The sequence below is a fragment of the Phasianus colchicus genome, chromosome 1 (genome assembly GCF_987193195.1).
Source record: "Phasianus colchicus chromosome 1, bPhaCol1.hap1.1, whole genome shotgun sequence".
Classification (NCBI taxonomy): domain Eukaryota; kingdom Metazoa; phylum Chordata; class Aves; order Galliformes; family Phasianidae; genus Phasianus; species Phasianus colchicus.
The window spans coordinates 60,437,905-60,462,465 of NC_143436.1; the positions used below are offsets into that span (position 1 = coordinate 60,437,905).

General features: G+C 45.3%; 1 protein-coding gene and 1 long non-coding RNA gene across 4 annotated transcripts in view; one reads left to right on the forward strand and one right to left on the reverse strand.

Moving 5' to 3' along the window:
- Positions 1-99: 99 nt before the first annotated feature.
- LOC149919657 (uncharacterized) lies at positions 100-11,760 on the reverse strand. 2 transcript variants are annotated; one of them, XR_016468723.1, is made up of 4 exons: positions 10,843-11,760; positions 6,440-8,776; positions 6,112-6,203; positions 100-1,353 (listed from the first exon to the last, which is right to left on the reverse strand). It is a non-coding gene; the product is annotated as an uncharacterized LOC149919657 (long non-coding RNA). The 2 variants fall into 2 exon arrangements; XR_016468722.1 differs by having other exon boundaries at positions 6,112-8,776.
- A 1,380-nt stretch (positions 11,761-13,140) lies between these two features.
- TMTC1 (transmembrane O-mannosyltransferase targeting cadherins 1) overlaps positions 13,141-24,561 on the forward strand; it is a 147,584-nt gene continuing 136,163 nt past the window's right edge. The window contains exon 1 of one of the 2 annotated variants that reach the window (XM_031589844.2): positions 13,141-13,460. In XM_031589844.2, the coding sequence (XP_031445704.1) occupies positions 13,141-13,460 (320 nt within the window). Of the gene's footprint in view, positions 13,461-17,595; positions 18,045-24,561 lie in introns of those variants that run through there. The other variant, XM_090144882.1, reaches the window with a different exon arrangement.

Below are 24,561 nucleotides of genomic sequence, written 5' to 3' on the forward strand. Positions count from 1 at the left end.
CCCAGGACCCCATTCAGCCTGGCCTTGAGAGCCTCCAGGGATGGGGCATCACAGCTTCTCTGGGTGCCTCACCGCCTGAGTAAAAAATTTCTGCCTAGCATCTAACCCAAATCTCCCCCCTTTTATTTTAAAGCCATTTTCCTTCATCCTATCGCTATTAGACTGTGTAAAATGTTGGTTCCCCTCCTGTTTATAAACTCCTCTCAAGTACTGGAAGGCCACAGAGAAATGTCCCTGGAGCCTTCTCTTCTCCAGGCTAAGCAAGCCCTCAGCCTTTCTTCACAGGAGAGGTGCTCCAGCCTTCTGAACATCTTTGTGGCCCTCATCTGGACACTCTCCAACAGCTCCACATCTTTCTTGTGCTGGAGGCCCCAGGTCTGGATGCAGTACTGGGCCTCACGAGGGCAGAGCAGAGGGGAATAATCACCTCCTTCTCCCTGCTGGCCATCCCTCTGTTGATATTGCCTAGGATACTGTTGGCCTTCAAGGCTGCAAGTGCACACTGATGGCTCATGTCAAGCCTTTTATTTACCAGAGACCCTGGGTCCTCCTCCGCAGGGCTGTGCTCAATGTGTTCTTCTCCCAGCCTGTACACGTATCAGGAATTACCCTGACTTGAGTGCAACACCTTGGTCAAGCCATTGCTCTCATGGCTACAGGTTTGCTGTTTAGACACAATAATGTACAGATGGGCTTTGCATTTATCAAGAGTAATTACCAGCTGAGATACTGAGTGGAAGAAAACTATTATTGTAATGACTGACCAGAGTCTGGCAGCATTCTTTGTTGTTTGTGGCTTATTCTTGAAATTAGTTTTCAGCAATTAAACTGACCTCTTTGTAAACTGAGCTCAATAATGGGAAAAGGGACACATCTCAAGGCAAAAGGTTTAACCCTCTGCCCCTTTTGGTAACCTGCAGGAAATCCATCATCATTTTATTTGCAGCGATTACAGGTGAACAATATAGCTCTGTGTAGGATTTCTTGCCTTGAGACACATTTAGTTAATTATCACCTCTTAATTTATTTTCTACTCTAGAATATATCTTGCTGTGGGAAGCAGGGTATAGGAAAAATGAGGTGGTGCTTTTCAGTGACAAAGCTTCAACTATGGCATTGTTTTTCATACTTGCAATATTCAGCCACAGTATCCACAAGGGAGGTACCATAATTGCAAAATGCTATTTAAAATAATGGCGTGTTTTATAAGAGCTTCCAGTGTCTCTCATAATATTTGCAGATAATCTCAGTTTGTCAATCTGTCAAGTAATTATTCTCCATCTGTGATATCCACTGATAACCAGTTAGACTTTTAAATTCATTTTTACCAACACTGGTGAGCTCATCACTTGCCTGTTGAAAGAACAGAACACAAACATTAAAACAGTGCAAAGGCAGTGTATTTATTATTGTAGCATGCAGTCAAACCTGCATAATAACTACTAATTAAAGTGTTAAGGCTTTAATTTTAGAAAGACAGAGAGGCTTTCTGCTTTTGTACAGTACTATACACACATCATTTTTATGCTTTGCTTTCTGTGATTAGTGACCGAGGTCTGGCATGAGACAATTTTACTTAATCAGCTGCATGCATTAAATACCAGCAGCTGCAATTAGACATTCTTTTGTGTCAGATATTATGCCTCACACTGCTATTTGCTCCTGACCTCAGATCCCTGAGTGGCAGGCACTTCTGCTGTCTTTGGAGAGGAGCACAGTGAAATTTAAAATTCTTTTTTTCACAGCCTGGACATTGGCAGATGTGCATTCTCATTTTTGCCCCACAGACCAAACAGAGCAACTTCAAAAGTGCAGCAGAAGTTCCTTTCAAAAACAGACTGGGAAGGAAAGGTGGGAATGAACAAAACCTCTGCTCCGTGCCTTAACACTTTTGAGTACCATGCTGGTTTGCAATGCTTAAGTATCACTTTGCATGTTACACATTAGCACTGAGTACCTAAAACAAGAGACCTGAGCTTTCCATTTGCCTTGCACGTCTATGTTGTCGGGTCCTGTACTCGTAGCATCATTTTTTCCTAACTGCAGTATCACAACTGGACACTAGAGAGCTCCTTTTACCAAAAACATCTCTCCAACGTGAGGGCAGAACCCTGTGAAGTGCGTACAGAGCATTCCTGTTTTTTTTATATCACACAGTTTTACTCCTTTTTCATTTTTATGTTAAAAATTAATATTCTCAAGGGAAAGCTATCTTTGCCAGAAAGAGCAATGGCTGCAGCTGTAGCTCCACATCTCCTACCCCCAACAAGACAGAGATTCCATAGGAGTAGTAACTTGGGAACTAATTATACAATTTCAGAGATAAGAAAAAGTAAATCAAATGCTGCCAGCACGGAAATTATAATTAAGTTTTCCTCTGAATAACAAATACACTCCATATGTAATTTATTATGACTATTACTATATTAATAATAGTAATTGCCTATGCCATGCACCTATGGAGAGTACATGTTTTTGTCTAAATTGCTGGGTTATAGTCGCAGATGCAGTATGAATGCCAAACAGCTCTCTGCAGTCATTCTGCTGATAACCTTAAGCCTTACAACACCCAAGCTATTGCTAAACACTACTCTATTAGCAAGTGATATAACAAGATGACGACTGGATCTACTTTTTTTATTAGCTGTGTTTGACCCGTTCCCCCAGTTGCCTTTACCCTATCAATCATTTATTCAAAACCAAAACAAAATCTCCTATGCTGTCACTGTAAGGGCATATGCATTCCTGCTTCTCTGATTTTGGCATAAGCACAGTCTGCTGCAAGATGCTGTAATGATGTGACATCTTATCATATTGCCCATTAGGGATTTTGCACAGATAGCTGTGTCCTGAGGTCAGCAGTGCGAGGGCACAACATTTTGTCTCCAAAGCAAAGCCCTGTCCCTCTCCTACCTCAGATTCTTGGAGTGCAGAGATTGAAAAAGCCCATAGGAAAACTTCAGAAAGGCTGAGGAAAGCCTTGCTCCAGCCCTCCCTGTGCTCCATTGTGGTTCTTGGCAAGGGCAGAGAAGTACCTCCCTCTATGAAGAGCTGTAACAACAGCTTTCACTGCAGTGCTTCCCAGTAGTACCAGCATGCCAATGCCTACATCCTTTGTTCTTGCCTACTCATCCTAGTATGAACTGGGAACATAGGAACCAGTGAAATCCAGAGTGCAGAGCCAACCATCCCCAATCAGCTGTGTGCCTCAGAGGAAGAAGTGGGCCTTGCAGGTGTGCTGTCAGCTCCTGACTGTGTTCCCTGCCCAAGATAGCTTTGGGCACACCTCCTAACTTTCCTGCACCTCTGCTGCTTCAGATTTTTCAATGGTGGAGCTAAAAGTCTTATTTTCTTTCACCATTTCTTTGCCTTGTTCCCCTGCTCAATCTGGGATCTGATTGGTTTTACCTAGAAAGCCAGAGAAATGATATTCTGAATTTTGAGGGAGACTTTCTTCCAGGACAGCCCAACTGTATTAATGCCAGTGAGCTGAAATGTTCTATTAACATCTCTTTATTTTCTTTCCAAAACCAGCAAGTGACAATAGTAGCTGAGCCAGACTTTAATGGTAGCTTTTCTTTGTTCTTTTCAACCCACAGTCCTTTGAAAATGTAATGGTAAAAAATAGATGAGATTTTCAGTTTAGAGCAGCTCCAAACAGGCTGGCCAAGAAGGTCAGTGTGGGAGGGGGAGGCTGCCTTTCGATTCATCTGAGAGTCTTTTCTTTTACAAACTGCTTGGTGTGAGCCTTGACCATGTCATTATGCAACTCATACAGCAACTCCATCCATGCAGAGCAGGGCTCCAGCATGGCACTCATCAGCTCTCTTCCTAAATGACCTTGATGCACCTAGAAAATCCTCTCTACCTTTGAGAACAGAGGGCCTCTAATGGTAGAAACTGTAACGAAATCCAACCATAACCTGCTGAACTGCAGCTAACAAAATCAAAGGGCGTGTGAAGACAGGGCTAGCATGTCTCTTACAAATCCCCAGTTTTCAGAAAATCGTGTTTTATTGTTTCCAGCTCTGGGAGCTCATGTTACACACTGGACAAACCTAGCAAGGCTCTGTCATTCATCAGTCAGTTTTATGGCATGACAGCAGCCTGAAAAGTTAAAAACGAGTTTAACAAATTAACAAATTTAATGGGTTTCCCATTAAGTTCATCTGAGAAGTTTCATCTTCATCAGGGAAAAGAAAGAAGGAAGTACCTTGGGGTATATTTTCTTCTTGGGGAGGATACATGGTCCCCACAGGCAAGAACAGCAAGGTGCTCACTGGACAGAGAGAAGCTTGCAATATTTCACAAAGGAAATTAAAATGTGATTCCTGTCAAGTCACCCCTTATGAGTCCTCCTTTTCTCATTAACATTTTGGACAATCTAGCATTCAGAAAAACAAAGATACTAACTGTGGCTGTCAATTACTTTTCTTCCTTAATTTTATTTGCTTCAGCTGACCAGAGAGCAAAGTTTTGTAAGGTATTGAAGATCTCAGCATTGGAGGAACTCTTCGTAGAAACTGAATTTAACAGCTCTGCCAATTCAGCTGACAGATGTGTTTATTTCAGTGACAAATGCCCTGGGACCTTCTAGTCCCCTTTCTCTAAAAAATAATCCCACTTTTCCTTTATTCATCTCTCCCCAAAATATTTTGGAAGGTGGACTTAGGGAAAATGACTCACTTAACAGAATTTGTATAAATCATTACTTAATGATCATGATCCATAGGCTATTCTTTTCATCAAGATGTAAGCCACTGTCAAGCCAGACTGGTAGGAGTTTATAGACCAGCAGTGAGTGTAAGTGGTCTTGGTGACACAAATACAAACCCAGCAGCTCAGCTTACTGGAGCTTAGAATGGATTAATGTCCCATGGTAGACGCCAGCCTCATGCCAAAAAGACTAACCCAGTCTTTATGAATTTCCTGTTCCTCACAGTGGTTGAACTATGTCAGTACTGAGATAACTAGAAATAGACCCAAATCATAAGCTGTGGATCTCTGCAGCACTTCTTCAAATTTGGACCGTGCCTGGATTTTCCTTGAGGCTCCTCTACAGCCCTTGCCTATTCAGAGCAAGCTCAGTATGTTCTTTTACTAATTTCATCAACAGATCCATTTAAGCAGTACTAATCTCAGAAAGTTAATTTGTCTTCTCTCCATCTTTTCCCAAGGAAGAATTAAGAGTGGAGAGGAGTAGTGTGGTTTGATAGAGTGGTTTGTTTGCTATTATTATTATTTTTGTTTGTACTGGAGAATGTTGGCCTTTTGCACTGAGATGATGATGGGGATCATGGAAATCCTTTTTTTTTTTTCCCCAGGTTTTGCAGAGAAACACTCATTATTCTTGAAGCAGAATCTGAGGAAGCTCTGTCTCAGCATACATGACCTCTACTGTACAAAGAAAAAGGTTGTGTTGTGCCTGAGGAACAAAGCTCTGGAATTAAGTCTATAACAGCTAAGATATGCTGGGCCACGGAACATCTCTGCAAGCCTCCAAACAGCCCATAGGAAAATCTCAGAAGGACCCTGTGAGAGGCAGTTATGTAAGATAAAACTTGAGCCAAGCCAGTAAGTGCCATATCCCAGGGATGGGAGAAAATAGCAGGTGTGATGAGCTGGGGCTGGTTGTGTTCATGGAGTTTCTGTGCTGTCTGGAGTTTCCTCACTTGGAAGACTTCATATGTTGCTATTTTGCATTGCTCTGGACATGATGAAAAGTAGGAAAGCACAAACAAGTGAACCCAGAGCATCGTAAAGCAGCCTAGAATGAAATTTTTGGTCTAGTGGAGGTAACAGAAAACACCACTGAGAGGTACCGCTGAGCAGCTTTAGTGACAGTGAGCACACTGGAAATGCTCACAGACGGGCTGAGTTTGATGCCTGCTTCTTTGAGGCTGCAAAAAGTGTCCAGAAATCATCTAGAGTTCCACAGCGGGGACCCTAGGAGTGTTTCAGCTGATTTGCAGATGGCTTCTGGTTTTGGCCTGAAGCCATGGGAAATGAGAATTTATGTTATATGTTCCTACCAGCTAAGGAGAAAGCTAGAGTGGCATCAGGCTGGAGAATGGAGTGTAGGTGTGCATAAAGAAACATGAGAGAACTCACCTCCTTGGAGAGATGTGATCCCAGAGCCTAGGAGGAAGGAGCCCTGTGGCACCCACTAACAGCAGAAGCTGGAATCCTGACCTTGTATTTGCCTGGGGGAAAACGGGAAAAACACTTGCATGTCTCTATAGAGCATTTCAAGCAAGCCAGAAGTTTATACTCAGGTGGATAAGTAGTCAAGTATCATTAATACATATAGCTCTTATCAATAACCTTGCCAAACTCATTTTGTAACACAGCCGTAACCATGCAACAAAGTGCTATGTGAGCTAAAACAGGACAGAAGTGATTTTACTTGAAACAAAACAGGATTTACACATTCACATACCCTTATGCCTCCAAACACCAAAACGAATAGGTCCAGGTGCTCCAGCCCAGGTGACTTGTGATGGTGAAGATGGAAAGTGACATCTGTAGGCATCTCAACACATCTCCTAGGTTCTTCATGGACTGGAAGCCAAGTGCTGCTCTTGGATCTCCTAAGAGTTGACAGTGTGATCTTTTGTTTCCTCATCCTGTTGCACCCCTAGCTTAGTATTTGCTTTTCTGTCCTTATCTGGGTGTTTTATGGCTCCAATCCCATTCTTTTCTTCCTTTCATCACTTCTTGAGGGCTCTGGTTTATAGCCTGTCCTTCATTTTGCTCACTGTGTAGACTGTCTTCAGTGTGAGAAGGTTCTGGTAAGCCTCACACAAATCTGTTGGCACCTCGATGACCTGCTGGCTGAGGTGCCATCTGCACCTACCATTCCACTCTTCTCTCCGGTGTTCCCACACTTAGGTAATCACTTTCATTCAGAAAGTTCTTAATATTTTTATTAAAAATTCCTCACGTCTTGCAACATATGTTATGCATCTAAAGCAGATTCTCAGGAGTGCAGATGACTACTGAAGAAGCCAGAATCTCTAAGGAGGGTCCACTTTAGCCCACCTGCAGTCTGAGGGTCATTTAGACATATGGAACAAGACAGAGAGAAAAGGAAGCACTAAAAAGCTGCTCCCAGCTGCCTCTTCCCTGCTCTACTTTCTCCTGATGCTGCCCTTTTCAATTGGCCACTGAACTTGGATTTCAAATTATTTCACTTGAGAAGCTGCATGGAGTTTTATTGCTTTGCTTTTAACTGATCTATTGGCTGCCTATGCATTTCTCAACCACTTTCTGAAAACAGCAGCTGATATGGGTGATGTTTGCAGGTGAAAAGTGGAGCTGCCTAATAGCTTTCCAGTTGATATAGCACCAGCATTGGATTAAGTCACTGTAATGGCAGCTGAAAACTTTGCTTTAACACAGCTCAAGCAGCTCAGTACACCTTGGTTTAGTGAGAAGAAGCAGTGTCCAGTGTGGCTGGTTGATGTACTGCTGTATCTCAAGTGTTTGTTCAACATGAGCACCAGAAGGTTGAGCACAGTGAAACAAAACCAGATCTGCTTGCAAAAACAAAATTGAAAAAAGTCACCTGAAAGAAAAATCCATATTCCTTTCTCAGTAGCTTTTATGAAAACTTTTGCCTTCCTCAAATTACAGTGACTCCATGCGGCTTATTCTACAATACAGATTTTAATATTTTTACTAAAATTTATTCCAGCTGTTGCTAATCATAGAGATATGAATAATATTATTATACAGAGAAAAATCTTGACTAGAGTTGGTGCAGATTTATTCATTTGTAATTTTTCCATCTTAAATCCAAATATTAAAAGCCAGCTGAAAGGAAGGAAAGGTAATTGTAACCACTGGTTTCTACTTCACCATGATGAAATTGAGCTTGCTCAGTAATCAGAGAATAAGTGTAGAGATTTCTATCAGAGTATCTGATTTTATCAGACCATTTTCAGGGACTGCAATTCAGTAGAAACCAGGGATGCCAGATCTTTCATATAAATCACTTTTGGGAGAGGATTGCTGCTGAGTTCCAGCTCAGACATGCCCAGAAAAAAATCCACCAACTGAAGCTGAATAGGAAACACACTCGGGGTCTTCAAACACTGCCATTATTGCAGCATGTAAACTTCTAGGAGGCAATTACATTGAGAAATGTGCTGCCAGCTCTGAAGGCTGAGTCCAGTCGAAGAATCATAGTATGGTTTGGGTTGGAAGGGACCTTAGATCATCTAGTTCCATCCCCCTGCTACTGGCAAGGACACCTCTCTCTAGACCAGGTTGCTCAAAGCCCCATCCAGCCTGGCCTTCAATGCTTCCAGGGTGGGGGCATCCACTACATATATCTGGGCAACCTCTGCCAGTGTCTCACCATTACAGGAAAGAACTGCTTCCTGATATCTAGTCTAAGTCTACTGATTCAATTCAGTCCTTGCCCGAAAGTGCATCTTACACCTCACCAAAGTCAGATTCTTCTTCACAATCCAGTGCCTCCATGCAGTAGTGTTATGAATTCCAGCCACTAAGTATGGATCTGGGTTCTGTGTCCAAACGTATTTCTTATACTGCATTTATTTTCAGTGCCCAACTGTACAGAAATTTACCCACACCTTTGCACAGCAGGAAGCATACGGTGCCTGAGTTATTAATGTCTATTTCTCAGGAAAGCAGTCCTTTAAAAACAACTTCTCTCCATCAAGGTCCTCTCTTCAAACAGCCTCACACTCATGCTGATCTGCTTTTGGTGAGAATCAGTGTTCCAGCTACAGCAAAAATGCAGTTTGCACTGTAAGAAAAGGAAATAAATATTGGGTCATCTAAGAGTCCTTCATTCACTCAGCCAAAAATGACACTACCCTGAATTTCATTTTTGTGGTTTTGAGTCATTAATTGATTTCTCTGAAGAAAAAAAAAAAAATTAAAAAAAAAAATCTAAAACTGTCTTGTTAATCAGTATGATATAGATGGATAAGTGATCCCTCTTATGACTCAGGCCCTTTAGGCTGCACTTATCCCTTGCTCTTATGCTATAAAACACGCTCTTCCAAACAAAGGCAAGACTGAGAACTCTCTCTAGCTTTGGGAAAGTTCTGCAGTGCTTCTGGAGAAGGAAAACTGCAGATCCACACACTGAATCAGAAAAGAAAAATGCTTTCTTCTCCACTCACCATCCCACCACGTGGCTCCACACCCCAAAGCAAGCACACAAGAATGCTGAGCAGTATTACTATCCTTTGTCAATGACAAATCCCAGCCACTTTGCAAACGCTGTTCCACGCCTCTCCCCTCTCTCAAACCATGGATACTGCAGCCACCACGGGGGCTTAAAGAACTTCTGTAATCCTGCCATTAGACTAAAGCTTAAACTGGGTCTCTCCAAAGGCAGAAAAGACATTTGTTGTATGAGCTGAAAAAAAGATTCCCTCTAATCCAGTAACAACTATAGCAAGCTTTTTTTCAGCTTGAAATCTCTGGTTTTACACGAGCATATGAAACAGGTGTCAAATGGATCTAAAAATGGGTCACGGAGGATTCTGTTGCTCACCATCTGTGTCAGTGATGGGGAATGCACATCCACAGGGATTCACCGAGTACCGTGCGGTATCTCCTTGCTGATACAGCTTTGTAGAATGAAGGGCTTTGTGTTTTCAGGAGTGATACATAGTGCACTCTGTGTCTGCCCAGGAGAGGTGGTTGATCACAGGGCTGTGGGCTGAACCTCAAGCAGCTACAAACCTACTGAAAATGAAAGGTCACCCCTGGGGACATCAGATAGCTTTGTCTCCTGAGGATCACAGGTCCAGAAAAAAAGCTGCAGGGTACTGAGGGCAAGAAGTTTCCTCTCCTGTTTGTGATTCTTCTGGCTCATAGCCGCAGTTGAAAGTGAAAGCAAAAACTTGAGAACTTCCACTGGGCTTTAGGAAGACTCTGCCAAAGACAAACTTCCTGTAGCCTATAGTGACCTAGAGGCAAATCAGTATGGTAACGAGCAAAACGGATCATCAACAGGATTGCTGTAGATCAGCCCAGCAAAGCATTCTGTTTTGTGTCTGTTGCAGTGCTCCTGGTAACTCCAAAGCCCCAGTCCTATTTGGCTGCACAGAGTGAGGGGCTCTGGGCTGCGCAGATTGCTGCCTCACCACAGCTCCTCCAGCACAGACAACACAATGCTTTAATGCCAAACTCAGCTCCGGGTTTTGCAGCACTCACAGAATCACTGAGGTCAGAAAAGACCTCTAAGATCACCCAGTCCAAATGTCAGCCCACCACCACCATGCCCACTGACTGCGTCCCTCAGTGCCACATCCACACAGTTCTTGAACGCAAGATGGCAATTTCCTTTCATAGCTGACAGACCACGGTGGCTGCCTCGTGGTCTTTTTTTTTTTTTTGGCTTTTTTTGCTTTTAATAGTATGAATGCAATCTGTACCAACAAACATTGTATGCATGGCAGATAGAGTTTCATCCTGGGGCTATTGAAATCAATTGCGAAACCGTTCAGTAACTGACTACAAGCAGAAATCAATTGTACCAGTTACCAAATGGCTTAGTTGAAATGTAAAATTATTTGTTCAGAGAGCAAGAAACTATTTGCTCGTGCTACTTCTGAAATCTACCTCTAGCTGGGACCAGATGGTAATTTAACTTTTAAATTGTATTTACTGCATTCTTATACTCTAATCAGTCAGTGCAATGCTGAACTCTTCAGAAGTCCGCGCTTAAGCTTTAAACTTAAAACTTTTGCAGTTTCTCTCTGCCTTTGAGCTGTTGCCATCCTCAGACAGTAACAGATCAATCGGCGCTCGGCCCTTTGATGTGTAACAGTTCAGATGTGACTGCTGCGCGCGTACCTTGCCGTATGTTCCACTGTGAGTGGAGGCTGAGCCTCCCTACTTCACACGTAATGAGCTCCGCTCAATTAGAAGAGCGAGTTTTTTTGAGCGTTGTGTGTAATTAGTTTCAAGGTCTTCAGTTTTAACGGCCATTTGTTAACAATCTTTTTATATCACTGGCACAAAACTTGTGATTCAAATACGAGCAAACAGCCAAAAAGCTGGAGTGCTCAACTACACACATGATCCCATAGCTCAGATATCCTCTTCTGAGAAGCAGTTTGGCTTTACATTTCGGAAGCGATGACGCGGCTGCGTTTGGTAAAGGCCCAAGGCCCATGGGTGTAGGAGATCATAGAATCATAAAGCCACAGAACCATAGAATGGTTGGGTTTGGAAGGCACAGGCTGCCCATAGAAGCTGTGGTTCCCCATCTCCCCATCCCCATGGCATTCAAGGCCAGCTTGGATGGAGCCCTGGGCAGCCTGAGCTGCTGGGTGGCAATCTTGCCCATGGCAGGGGGTTGGGACTGGGTGGGCTTTGAAGTCCCTTCCAACACAAGTTCATGATGTAGAACCATGGTTCTATGATTTCAGCAGACTGTATTCTCTTGGCGAAAGAAGCTCTTTCTTCATAGTTGACTTGAGCATTATTTGTCTATTTTACAGATATTTTCTTGAGAGAAGAAAGTGAGTATTGGTAGGATCTTTTCATGGAGAAGTGGTAGCAGTGTCACCTCCCCACAAAGGAAGCTCAACAAATCCACGTTAACCATACTGCCTGTATGATATTTTGATGAGTGCATAGAACAAGTAAGAAAGTACATAGGGGCCTTTTCCTGTGTAAACTCCAGGTTCCCATACAAACTCAAGGTGCTGGAGCCTGGCTTTGTGCGCCCACACTCACAGGAGTGCTGGGAAGTCAGCAGCAGAACAACAGCCCAGCACAGTGAGTGGTATCCCCACAGGAACAAGCCCTGGGGAGAGCTCCCCTAAGGTCACATCAGCCTCTTGAGGGGAAAGTTTGACTGACAGCCCCACTCCTGCCAGGGTTTCTTTCTGTCCCGGTTGGAGCCAAGTGCTATCTGTAGCTACTACAGAAGCCCAGCTGAAAAGACTGTTTTCTTTTTGTTGCACTTGGAAAACCCCCAAAATGCTAAAATATTTTGAGGGTAAAAGCATCTGTGGAGCGGGCTGGCAAGAACCTCCTGCAAGAACCCTCCACTACTTCTGCTGCACTCTTTTCCCACACATACATGAGGCAGTGGCAAAGTCTATGCAGCGTGACTTAATTCAGGGAGAAATTTGGGGAGTGCCCAGGATGTCATACAATCATAGAATGGCCTGGGTTGAAAAGGACCTAAAAGATCATCTAGTTTCAACCCCCCTGCTATGTGCAGGGTTGCCAGCCACCAGACCAGGCTGCCCAGAGCCACATCCAGCCTGGCCTTGAATGCCTCCAGGGATGGGGCATCCACAACCTCCTTGGGCAACCTGTTCCAGTGTGTCACCACCCTCTGAGTGAAAAACTTCCTCCTAATATCTAACCTAAACCTCCCCTGCTCAGTTTAAGACCATTCCCCCTTGTCCTATAGCTATCCACCCATATAAACAGCCGCTCCCTCTCCTGTTTATATTCTCCCATCAAGTACTGGAAGGCCACAGTGAGGCGTCCCCGGAGCTTTTTCTTCTCCAAGCTAAACAAGCCCAGTACCCTCAACCTTTCCTCATGTCCATTCACCTCACTTACTCCAAGCTTTTTGCCAAGCAGCGCTAATTCTTTTTGTGAGTGAACGGGAGTTATCGGGTTGGGCGGGACGGGCTCCTACAGCGCAGCCACCACAGTGACGCTTTGATGGAAATTTTGGAAGAGGGGCAGCTTGATCAGAATAGGGAAAACAACCCCAGTGGCACCGCAACGCCTCCCGTCCCGCAGAGGCTGCTCGGCACAGCGTGGTTGCGGTGCCTGAGTGGGCTCTCCGGCTGAACGCGGCCCAGGGAGCGATGCCACCGCCGCACCGCTCCGCCCGGAGCTCCGCGCCCCGCCCGGGCCGAGCCTCCCCCGCGGCGGGCGGAGGTGACAGCGCGGCAAGGAGCATGCGTGCGGGGGGGTAGGGAGGAGGAGGAGGAGGAGGAGAGGAGGAGGAGGAGGGATGGCGCGGGGAGGCGGCCGCTGTTTATTTGCAGCCGGGCAGGCTGCGCCCCGGCAGAGCGCGAGTGGCCGCCGCCGGCGCCGCCGGTGCCGCTGCCCGCCCCGCAGCATGCGGGCGGCGGAGCCGGGGCTCGCAGCGCGGCTCCCCGCGCGAGGTCCCGCGCCATGGTGACGGGCTCGGCGCTGGGAAACCGCAGCCGGGACCGAGCCGCGCCGCCGCCGGCCCCGCGCCCCTCGGTGCCGCCGCCGGGGCGGTGCGGCGGGGCGGCGGCGGCGGCGGTGCTGGCGGGGCTGTGCGCGCTGTGCTACGGCAATTCGCTGCGGGGAGAGTTCGTGCACGACGACGTCTGGGCCATCGTCAACAACCCCGACGTGCGGGCGGCCGCCCCCGTGGCCGCCGCTTTCGCCAACGACTTCTGGGGCAAGCGGATGGCGGAGAACACCAGCCACAAGTCCTACCGGCCCCTCTGCGTCCTCACCTTCAAGTAAGTGCCCGGGGCCGGGTGATGATGCCGCGGGTGCGCCCCGGCCCCGACGGTGCGCGAACAGGTGTCTGCGGGTGGCCGGGGGGGGGACCGAGCGCTCGGGAAGCACCTCCGAGTGAGAGGTGCGCACAGCGACTTCCCCCGAAGTTCTTCCTGCCGCTCAGCGCTCTGCTTTATCCCAAGTACTTCGCTCCGCGGTTGGGTGAGCGTGCCGGGAAGTTGTGCCGTTCCGAAGCGGAGCCGTGGCAGTCCCCAGCTTAGCCGCTCCCCGCGGCCGCCGCGCTTTCCGCGGTCCCCGAGCGGAGTCCCGGCTCTACGGGGAGGGAAAAAGAGGTCGGGGAGCAGCAAAGAACTGACGGTTCCTTCGCTAATCCCAGAAGGAAGGACGAGATCCTCTCCTCCTCCTCTCAGAGGAGAACGTATAGCAGCTCGGCGCGGTCACCAGTCGGTCGCTTCGTCAGCTTTGGCTTTAGCTTGTTCTCTGTTTGCCGTGTTCTGACGTAACACAAATGGTGGTGAATGTTTACTCCGTTTTAGTATTTAAAAATGTTTGAGTGCTTGGGGGGAGCTGCGCGGAAAAGCTGATGTAGAGGGTGATGCCGAGCACGGGGCTCCGGGTGATCAGCAGTCAGACTCTGTGCGTTGCGAACCTAAGGCGGTCGTAAGGAGCCAACTCTATAGGCAGCACTAAGTGTGCCGGGAGGAGGTAGCGGTTAGGACCTGCTGAGTAACTGTCCATTCAAATACCTGGTATTTATAAATAACATATCACAAACTCTGAGAAAATAGTGCCTTTCTGTAAGGCAAGAACAGTTAGGGGAAATCCAGCATCCTTGTGCCGTAAGGACAGGCTTAGAGCTGAGAGCAGTCGGTACCAGCTATTTGGGAATCGTGGCTGGGTAGAATATCCCCCATAAGCAAAACTGAATAGTGCGGATGCCCACGAGCTGAGTTGTTCAGGACAGACTGGATGTGTTCTTGAGGGAGTTCTAAGCAGATTTCTGGAGAGAACGAAGGGGTAGGAGGCTGCCCAGCAAAGCCAGCTCAGTGCACACGGACTGCCTCCTCCGTTAGGTGCTCAGCCGAACTGTTGCACGGCTGGGGAGCCCTCCGGTGGATCCATTACTCCCACAGCACATCTGTTGGTGATTCAAGAGGTGAGCGAATCTCCATACATCACCATGTGGCTACGGTGCTGGACTCGGCTGCTGGACTTGGCTGTGTAGATCAGGTTGTGGAATTGAGGTTAAATTATGCTAATTAGCAGAGTCTTAAACTTTAATAATGGAACGGAAACGGAATGCTTTAGATCACATTTATATATCCTGACAGAACTGGTTTACCCTTTGCTATTTGAAGGAAGAAGGAGGAAAAAGGGGAAAAAAAGGATGAAGCACTGTCCCATCTACTCTTTTTTGGAAACCAGTGAGATAGACTTTCTGAGCAAGACTTCATTTTCAAGTGCATATAATAACCATACAGCCAAAGCCTAGGGTCAAAGGCACAGTCATTTGTTCACTGGTTGGCACTGCATTTGGAATAAGGAAGGGATCATTTATCTTCCCTGGCTGCAGGGGAAGGCTATTTCCAGTGTCCCAAATACCCTTCCAGCCCTCTGCCTTTCCTCATTCTTTTCACTCCCTACCTCTCAGTAGGGTGCCAGAGGCAGATGTTAAGATCTGAGTGGAATGGATCCTCCGTACCCAGTGCTCCCAAGCAGGATGCAGTGAGAGTGTTCTGCCAGATGATGCTGAGCTGTAGCTGAACTGCATGCTGCTTGCTCTGGTATCCTGCCCAGCACCACCTTGCTGGTTTTGCTCTGTTCTCCCGCAGGAGGAGAGAGACTCTTCCCCATTGGTTGTTAAATGCTCAACAGGAATGGTCTTTTAACAAAATTGAAATGAATAGCAGCATGATTCTTTGCACCTTCCCGTGGTCATTTTCACCTGGAAGACTTGCCTACCTACAGATCCTCATTACACAGATACTTTGTCTCCATCTCTTTTCTGTCCTTTGTGGCTGTGAAATAGAAAGGACTCATGATGCCCCATGGACTTGTCATTTAATGGAGCATATCTTTCATATATACTACATATTCTTGAAATGATCTCAATTAAAAGAATTTATCACTGCTCTGTCAAAAAAAAAATCTTGACTAAACACTGCTGAAATCTTGTAATGGTGGTTCAGCATCCTTCACTTATTGGAAATCCTAAATGACAGTCCTAATTCTAGCAGATTAATGCTCCAGAGCCAAACAGTGAAAAGAGCTCAACTATTTGGCACTATTCACACTGGGTCTGTCAGAATGAATGATGAGAGGAAAATGTGAGTGGCCTGTGCTACTAGAATCACTCAGCAAAACTTAAAAATTTTCACAGATCTGCGACGTTTTCTTTTTGTCTGCATGTGGGTTAAACATCAGAGAGAGAAAAAGCCTGCATGTGAACTGTTGAATTAAATATTGTTTACTTAGTGTCTTTGAACTTCTCTCACCTTTTCTTCTGACTTCAGTAAAGGAAAGAAGCATTGAAACTGGTTGGTTCAGAGACATCCCTGCTGTGCTTAGATACCTGTTGCAGACTAGCATCTGCAAAGGAGCTGATATGATAGGCAGTGGTTTTGCTGTTTTGGATTGGACCGTTATGCTGAACTTCAGCCATTACTGCCGTCCAAACCAAAGTCCTCTGCTTTTCTGAAGGAACAACTGTGTACGTAGCTTCTCTGACCCTCCCTGGAGACTGCATGGAGCTTGGGCCTGTCCACAGAGCAGCTCAGAGGACACCAGTCCCAGTCCTGCCTTCTTCCCTCCACCTGGAGGCCACAGGGAGCTGAGGGCCATCCTCTGGGTTCCTCCTGTTGTCCCCAGCACAGCAGCTCAGAGGACACCAGTCCCAGTTCAAGTCCTTCCCTTTTCCTCAGAACTCAGGGAAGAAGAGGTGAGAGGGCTTGGGGAAGGATGAGGACTGGGGACAGGGAAGGAAGAGTGAAGGAGCAGCAGCTGGTGCTGGGGCTGCCTGTCAGATGATGACATTTCAATACCAAGATGGAAATCGAGAGCCCCTGGTGCGCTGCCAGTGGATGTGGTGATATCTCTGCGCAAGCGTGATGTTGTAGTGCTTGCCTTGCCTGGATGGAGATGGATCCACCTCCATTGGTTCTTCGTCTGGAGGCAGATCCACCTCCATGGACTTGATATCGCCTTTGGGAGGATCAACATCCACTGGCTCAGGTTCATTGCTGCTCCCCTGAAGCCTAAACTTCTTTGGTGGATCCTCTTCGACCATGGCCAGAAAAAGCTCAGCATAAATTACTTCTTGTGCCAGAAGATGGCCACAAGTCGCAAGTCAGTTACTGACTGTGGTTCTGTTGTCAGAGTCCCTGTATTTATGAGGATTGGCAGAGAGCTGGCTCATGACATCATAAAGCCATGGTGTGTGTGACCCTCAGGATGTCCTCTGACAATGGAAACATGGGCCATGTGTTGGGCCATGTTGCTATGGCCTGACAGTTGCCCTCCTTGCCACTAGTGGGATTCTGTAGGGCTCCATTTTATCTCACCTCTTCTTCTGACTTCAATAAAGGAAAAAAGTGTTGAAAATGGTTGGTTCAGAGGCATTCCTGCTGTGTTTGTGTACCTGTTGGATGACAGTTCTAGCATCTGCAAAAGAGATGACATGATAGGCAGTGGTTTTGCTTAGTCCTCAGGAAAACTTACTTCATGCTTTCTTCTCCAGAGATGTTTACCTGCAGATGTTTTCTTCTCAAAGAAGTAATTCAATATACTTAGTTTTAAAAAAGGTCACTTTTTGGACTTGAGATATTCAATTTCTTGTTGCCTTCCACATAAAATGTTAAGGTGAAGGGGAGGAACAGAAGAACTGCCAGCTCTATAATTCACTCAGGATTTTATATTGAAACTGAGTATTTTCTGTCTTGTACCTTGTCTCCACTAACAGAAGTTTGGTGAGACATTTTTCCCTCTCTAGAACTTACATTACTTCTTGGCTCTAGTGGTTTTGCAAAATATTTCTCAACTGTTGGAGCAGAAGGTGAAATCCTCAGTACCACCTCTCTTCCCTCTCCTTGTTTTTCTAATCTCTGTTTAGATGGGTGTTTCTGTGATGAAAATCTAAGTGGTGGTTTGATGTAGTCAGCAACACAGTAGACTTTGCCTGAAGGTGTGTGGTAGAAGGAGATGACAAGAACAAATATTTATTTTTTTCTTTTAAACCCAAATGCCAAAATTTAAAGACTCTTAATCACATGAGCCCCATAGTTCTCCAGGTGTCTGAGCAAAGACCCAGGAGAAGGAAACCCACCTGGTCTCTCTGATGGGGAGGTGGAGGGCACTGCTTCTGACACAGCAGAAGGCAGATGTCAGTGAGGGAGGTGCCAGAAGATCATGAATAACAGCTCACTGGAGGCAGAAGGCTGGCAGAGAAGATATTGGCTGGTTGTGGCCATTTAATTGCAGAGACTCAGGAAGATGAAGCTGGCTGGAGGACTGCAGATAATATCTGGTCTTCCTTGAAGGAGATGGATGTCAGAGTTCACTGGAAACGAGCTCAGATCCATGAGTGGGTAAGAGCGCTTCCTCCAGCTGCTGCTTGGGCTGTTTGGGTCTGGAAGGAGGAGGTGGGAGAGAGAAATCATTGAGAGGAACTCAGTTGTCCCACTGGAAAAGACAGGCACACAGTTGGAATGTCGAGCTATCTCACTAGTTCTCTGACAGTAAAAGTGGAAGAAGAAAAAAAAAAAAAGAACCATCCCATGCTCACTTGCTGACAGCAGAATGGATGGCTCTGCCTGCAAAGGCTGCTGGTTGGTGGTAGCTTGGGTAGCATGAATGCCTAGGGAATAAATGGGATCCTTCAGCTATAGTTCACATGGTGCAGGCACTGTGAGTCTAGTATGAGACTACCAATGGCTTCAGATCAAACCCTGAAGTGATTGTGAGCTTCGGTTAGAAGTAAATATGGAGCCAAAAAGAGAATTAATTCAATAAGTCACTGCCAACCTTCTGATCTATCTAGTTGCATACAGCTGATCCTTCTGTTTTTTCAGCTGTATCAGTGGCATGAGTTTCAAGGACAGGCAGCTTAGAAAAAACAACCAGGGAAAGAAAAAAAGATTTTAAATTTTATTTGTTCTTCCTTAATGGTTTATTACATTTTGACATCACAGGGTAACATAGCGAGTTATAATGTGTCAGGTTAAATATGCACCGCACAAGTATTTTCTTCCCTTTGTGTATCTATATTAAGGCAATATCACAATGCTTAAGATTACATCAGTATTTCTCCTACAAACGTTGGTCTAGCATTTCTACCCTCACTATGGCAGTCATTCTCCATATACTGATGGTGTGATGCATGCCATGAAATCAGTACAGCACTGGTGTAGCCACAGTGGGCTAAAGCTGCAAGGGAGGTGAGGTTACTGAGAAGTGGCACTGCTTGTATTAGACCAGTTGTGTTGTAGTTGCAGTATATGGGTACATTTCTAGATGTGTATGCCTTGATTCTGACCAAGGCGGGACCACGTGGCTGCCATTTTAGATTTGGGGGAGGGTGTGCGTGCCTCAAAGCTTGTCTTTTTTCCAGCTCTGGCGTTGCTCATATGAAGCTGATTTAGAGAAGACTTTTTCTTTCTGCCCACCACATTGAGTGTAATTACTGTTTAGAAATAGAAGGAGTGATCTGGAACCAAACAGGGAATGTAGCAGCGTGTCCAATTTTTTTTTTTTCCGTTTGGTTGTAGGAGCGGGCTGTGCCCCTCCAGGGGAGCAGAGCTGGCAGGGTTGCTTGGACTTCATGGGAGGAGGCCAGGTGGCTGCTGATGAAGCCCAGTGCTTAGGAAGAGCCTTAAAGCCTGCAAGGTGGTGGGAAAACTGGGAGCTGCAGGATGGTGCTGGAGTCTGCGGCCTGGCAGCCTTATGGGTGCCCAAAGCTCATGGGTGCCCGCACTCTGCTGAGCCGGTGGTCAGGCCCGAAGTGAGAATCTGCCCTCACATGCATGGGGAGCTGTGGGAACTGTGCATGAACTGTGTTTGACTTCTGTCTGGTTGCAAAATCTTCTCTGTGGCTGAAACTCATAACAAAGCTTGTAAGCTTGTTCCTCTCTTGATTTGAAAAGACTTTTGTTTTGAGGGGGAGCATTCCCAAAAAGGCCTGGGCAGGTTCTGCGCAAAGATGTGGCTGAGGTGAATTCAGTCACATCTGTGTTCGCTGCTTTTGTTATTGCTGTTTTGCCTGTATGACACCTACCGATTCCTATTCCTTTTTGCACCAATGTCACTTTTAATTTTCTTTTATCTCCTTTTACCTAAAAGGCTCAGCTCTGAACCTGCCTTCTCCCTCACAGGAGCATTGCTGTCAGTGCTGTTTAGAGTCTACAAAAATGAAGAGCTCTGGCTGCTGCTGGTTAGCTGAGGGCATTTCTCAGCGTTTGCTTGCTGTGTTTCTGACTTCTTTCCTGGGCTTTCTCACTTATTTTCTCTCAGAGTTAAAAGCAGAGATTGTTGTTCTGTTTTTATATGTTAAACTTGGTTTTCTGTTCAGTTCAGTATAAATTTGAATGGCACCTCCTATGATCTGCAGCTTAAGCTGAAAGATTACCAAACTTGCTTTAAGTTTGATGGAAAAACTTTTGCATCGCATTTGAAATGTGCTCATAATTTCAGACTAGGTTTCCACTAGTGCCATCCTCTCTTCTTGATGTCTGTCTTTCCTAACTTTGTCAAGGCATACCTTGACTTTTATCCTTGTGGTACTCGGAAGGGGACTGCTGGTGTTAAAACATCCAAGTTGTGCATCCCCACCACTATCAAACCCTGGAATGCATGTTACTCTCTTGCTATGCTTTTGGAAAACAGCATGGATGTGCCAGCATTGCAAACTGCTGTGCGTACTGCACTATTATCTGGTATGGGGTGGTGAAGAGTTTTGTGAGGCGTTCATTCCTTTCTGTGTATTGCTGATGCAGATATGATGGTTAAGGATAGCTTTTAAGACAAACTCTCATTTGTTCAGAATCTTGATAAAACGACATCTTGTCAGCCTGTAAATTGCCAGTCTTGCTTTTTCCTTGACTGTTTGTGGAAATAAATGTAAAGCTAGGTGAATGGTATATTCAGTATTCTTAGCATAGGAATGACTGCCAAACCACGCTTTCTAGTGTAGCACAAGGAATTTTTGCTTAGCATATTTGCCGCTGCCAAGGTGCTGTTGCTTCTCAGTCTAATTGTGATTCCTGTTTTCTGCTAGAAAGCAATAACCTGCTTTGAATGCCGGCATTTACCCAATCCTCTTGTAAGTGGTGGCTTTGCTCTAAGGAAACTGATCTCACTTGGGAATTGATATGGTCTCTGTCTTCTCACCCATCCTTTTATAGAAAATCAGGTAAAAAAGACACTTAAGACTTATTGCCTATTTAATTTCAAGGCACTGTACTGTGCTATAAAAGTTTACCAGTACAAAGTACTGCTGTGCCAGGGAATTCTGCTGCACTTGTGCTGGCTGTCCTATGAATGCTGCTGCAAATGGAACTGATGTTCTTTTTTTACTGCTGCAGGTTTTTCTTAATCTTTGAGCTGCTTCCGCACAGAGCTTCAGCCACTGTTGCCACTGATGCAGCTGCACCATTTTTGGAGTACAGATGCTCATTTTCCTGGCATGCTGTAGATGCATCCCTGGTGATTATGAGACTTCACACTAAAATTGTGAATTAGTTTACATTAAGTTTGTCATATACATCACACAAATCTAAAAGGAAAGGAAGATCACGAGAAACTTAATCCATTCTTGTATGCTAGATTAACTCATAAATCCGCATGTGGGCCTTCTTCTGTAAAAACTGTGAGGGTTTTATGAGGTGTGGGATGCTCTGAGGATTTCCATTAAGCGTTGCTTGCTATAACAAATTACCATTATTATTCTGTGCATTTCTATTTCGTAACATGTTGTGGTTTTTGTTAGTCTGTTGAAAATAATAAAACAGTTTAAACTAAACAAAAGCTGCTCAGGGATAATAACAAAGTCTATAAAAAGAGAAACTCTCCAATTATGGTTTACAGTATTATTAAATCATAAGCAGTCTTAAAAAGGTTGAATGAGTCTTTGTTTGTGCAAGTGGATAAAAAGTGTTATATTACAGCCCAGGGCGATTATCTACATAGGTTGCTCTGAAAGTAATGCCTCTTATTTGTTTCCATGGAAACTCCAACAGCTACAAGGAACACAACGATACTATTTGATAGAGCAAATTCTCAGCTACAAAATGCTATTTTTCAACATAGTTACCACTGTTAGCTATGCATTTTCACCAGTGTCGATCAAATGTGAATTGCTTTCCCAAGGAGAAATGTCCCTGCTGACTTCTGTGGGGTACAAGTATGTGCCTTGGCTAGAGCATGCAGTGGACCTTTAATGAGCAGTGCCTGTGGAAGCCTCTTTCTGAGAGCACAGTTTTGTAGATCCTTTTCCTGAAGTGGATGGAGGAGGAAAGGAAAAGCTGCTATTGGTTGCAAGGCTGGCTGTGCCAGAACCAGCCCACATATGCGGAACACTTGGACACACAAGCTGGTGCTGGGACTAGGGTCTTTGCTCAAATACATGCCAGTGTGGTCTGGGTGAGTAGTAGCACTGGGAATTTTGTAATGAATTTTTCTCTTGGTGATGTCTTGGTTGATGCTATAATTAGAAAATACCTGAGAATGTCGTCTGGCCTCCTTGGCACGCGTGCTTCTTTTTCTTTCACTCCCTCTGGGCCTTTTGAGGGCCTTTGCATTTGAACTGCCTTTCACCACTTCTCAGAAGGATTAGCACACACTTTGCCCACAGGAACTCTTCCAGCAGAGATGCTGAGGCAGTGCCAATTTCTTCTTCCATAAGTGTTTCATGGGGAGTTCCCTTTAGGAAAGACCTCCTTGGATGAGATAGTGGTGTCTCCCTTTTCAAGTATGTTCACTTGCTTTAATCAGCCCTTTGTAGTGCTATTTGCAAATACCTTTGTGGTCTGACAGAAGAAGTGAGCTCACAAAGTTAAAACAACTCATCTGGTCTCCCAGCTATGTGCTCTATGAAGGCTGTAGCATATATCTTAACAATTGTACTTCAGCTGAGGCAGATGTTGTGCTCTTCATGCACATCTTTCAGCCCTTTCAGTGCTGCAAGTTAGAAATGACAGTAATATTGGTGAGTTTGGGGCTGGCAAGTTTTTTTTTTTTAAAAAAAAGAGCATATAACTTTCTTTTTTTTTTTTTTTTTTGTGCTGGCTTAAATATGGAAGTATAATGGCCATCCCCTCCCATTCCCATGCCCAGGAGTTGCTCTGCAGTGGGAGAAACTTGGCTTTCTGTAGGAGGCTGCCTTTTTCCCCACAGCCTAGTGAGTGTGCAGGGCAACTTTACAAAGTTTTTGTGGCTTGGATTAGAGCTGTGTGGAGCCCCAAATCTGCTCACTCATTTGGTGTGCAATAAAGTCAGCTCCTGCTAACGTTTCAAAATCATTCTGCTGGGATTGTTTAGGGACAAAAGAATGTTTCCTTTATTACCACGTGGCCTAACTTCTTATGACAAAGAGCTTTGTAACCAAAATACTTGTGTGAATATAATATGTGCACACAATTGCACTTGATGTTCATGGGCCACCTAAGATGGTATTCAAAACATACAGCAAGGCATGCTTGCACCCAGATTTTGCTGACTAATTATAGGCTTAACTGAATAGCATGGTGCTGTTATGTTTGTGCTTTGTTCTGCTTCTATGCTGGTGGGTGTTGTTTTTTTTTTTTAAATTCTTCATTAAAAAAATATACAAGGGAATAACCAAGATGTGAGGCTGATTCTTTCACATAGCCATTTTCAAGAACTTAGATCAGGTACTACTCAGCTAACTTACTTTTCAGTTTTTAGTCATGTTGTTTGCCCCCAAAAGAGGTAAGTGTAATGAGCACCTCTGACTTTGAGGGATGTGATGGGGAGGGATGACTTGTCCATGTAAGGTTTTACCTCTCTTACCAGTAGAGTTGCTTTACAGGATGGGAGAAATGATCAAGCAACTTCCATGCAGGCTAGTGAGAGATTTTTCCCAGAGTGCTGTTGGATATTTTGTCTTTTAGTAAATGGTCCTTGCATGTCAGCCAAATAAATAATAGAAATAGTTTGAGTAGGAAGGGACAATTAAAGGTCATCTAGTCCAACTCCCCTGCAACAAGGACAGTGACAGCTAGAGCTAAATAAGCAGGAATCTTTCATTTTTGGTATGGGGTTTGTCCATATTGCCTGATAACCAGACTCACTTGTCTTCACTGTTCTCACCTGCCCTCATCTGCTCTGGCAATTGTATTTCTGGGGAAGGCATAATTTGACATTGTTTTTAGGGGGAGCTGTGATCCCACTGATTTAGAGCCAGCAATAATTCGGGGGTCTGATGAATTGGTCCTGCAGGTGGTCCCTGCCATTGCACACATCTGCAGGTGTATGGGTGGGAATGTTGCTTAGGTTGCTGTCTCCATTCTTTCCGGGCAGGCTAGCCCCCAGGCTGGTGGGTTCACATGGCTGCAGCGTATTTACAGCTGAAACTCTGCCTGGGTGTCTCTTGCTGCTGTTTGTTGCCATCTTTGTTCTGGCCAACCACTGCCCTCCATACCAACTGCTGGATGTCAGGAGCTGCTGTGGCCTTTCCCATTGCTCGGTGCCACCCTGGCTCCTGAGAGGAGGAGAACACCCTCGATGCCTTCCATTCCTCCTTTGTCTTCTGTGCCCAGCACTGGGTGAGAGTACCTGCAGCCTGCTCCAGGTTGCTGTGTGCCTGGGCCCCTCCCCAGCTCCTCTGCATTAGGGAGAGCGGGAGAGAACACTGTAGTTCAGAGGCAGACTCTGAAGTACCAGAAATGGAGAGACACTTAACTAGCTTTACTTTTTTCTATTTACTTTTCTTATTTTTGTCCTTTGAAACTGTATTGTCCTTTTGTTTATTGTCCTGTCTTGAAAGAAGTCCAATTGGAGCAACTGGAATGGACCTTCATGCTGAATTTCAGCAATACTTGCCATCCAAACCAGAGTACTCTGCATCTCCAAAGGAACAGCTGTGTCTGT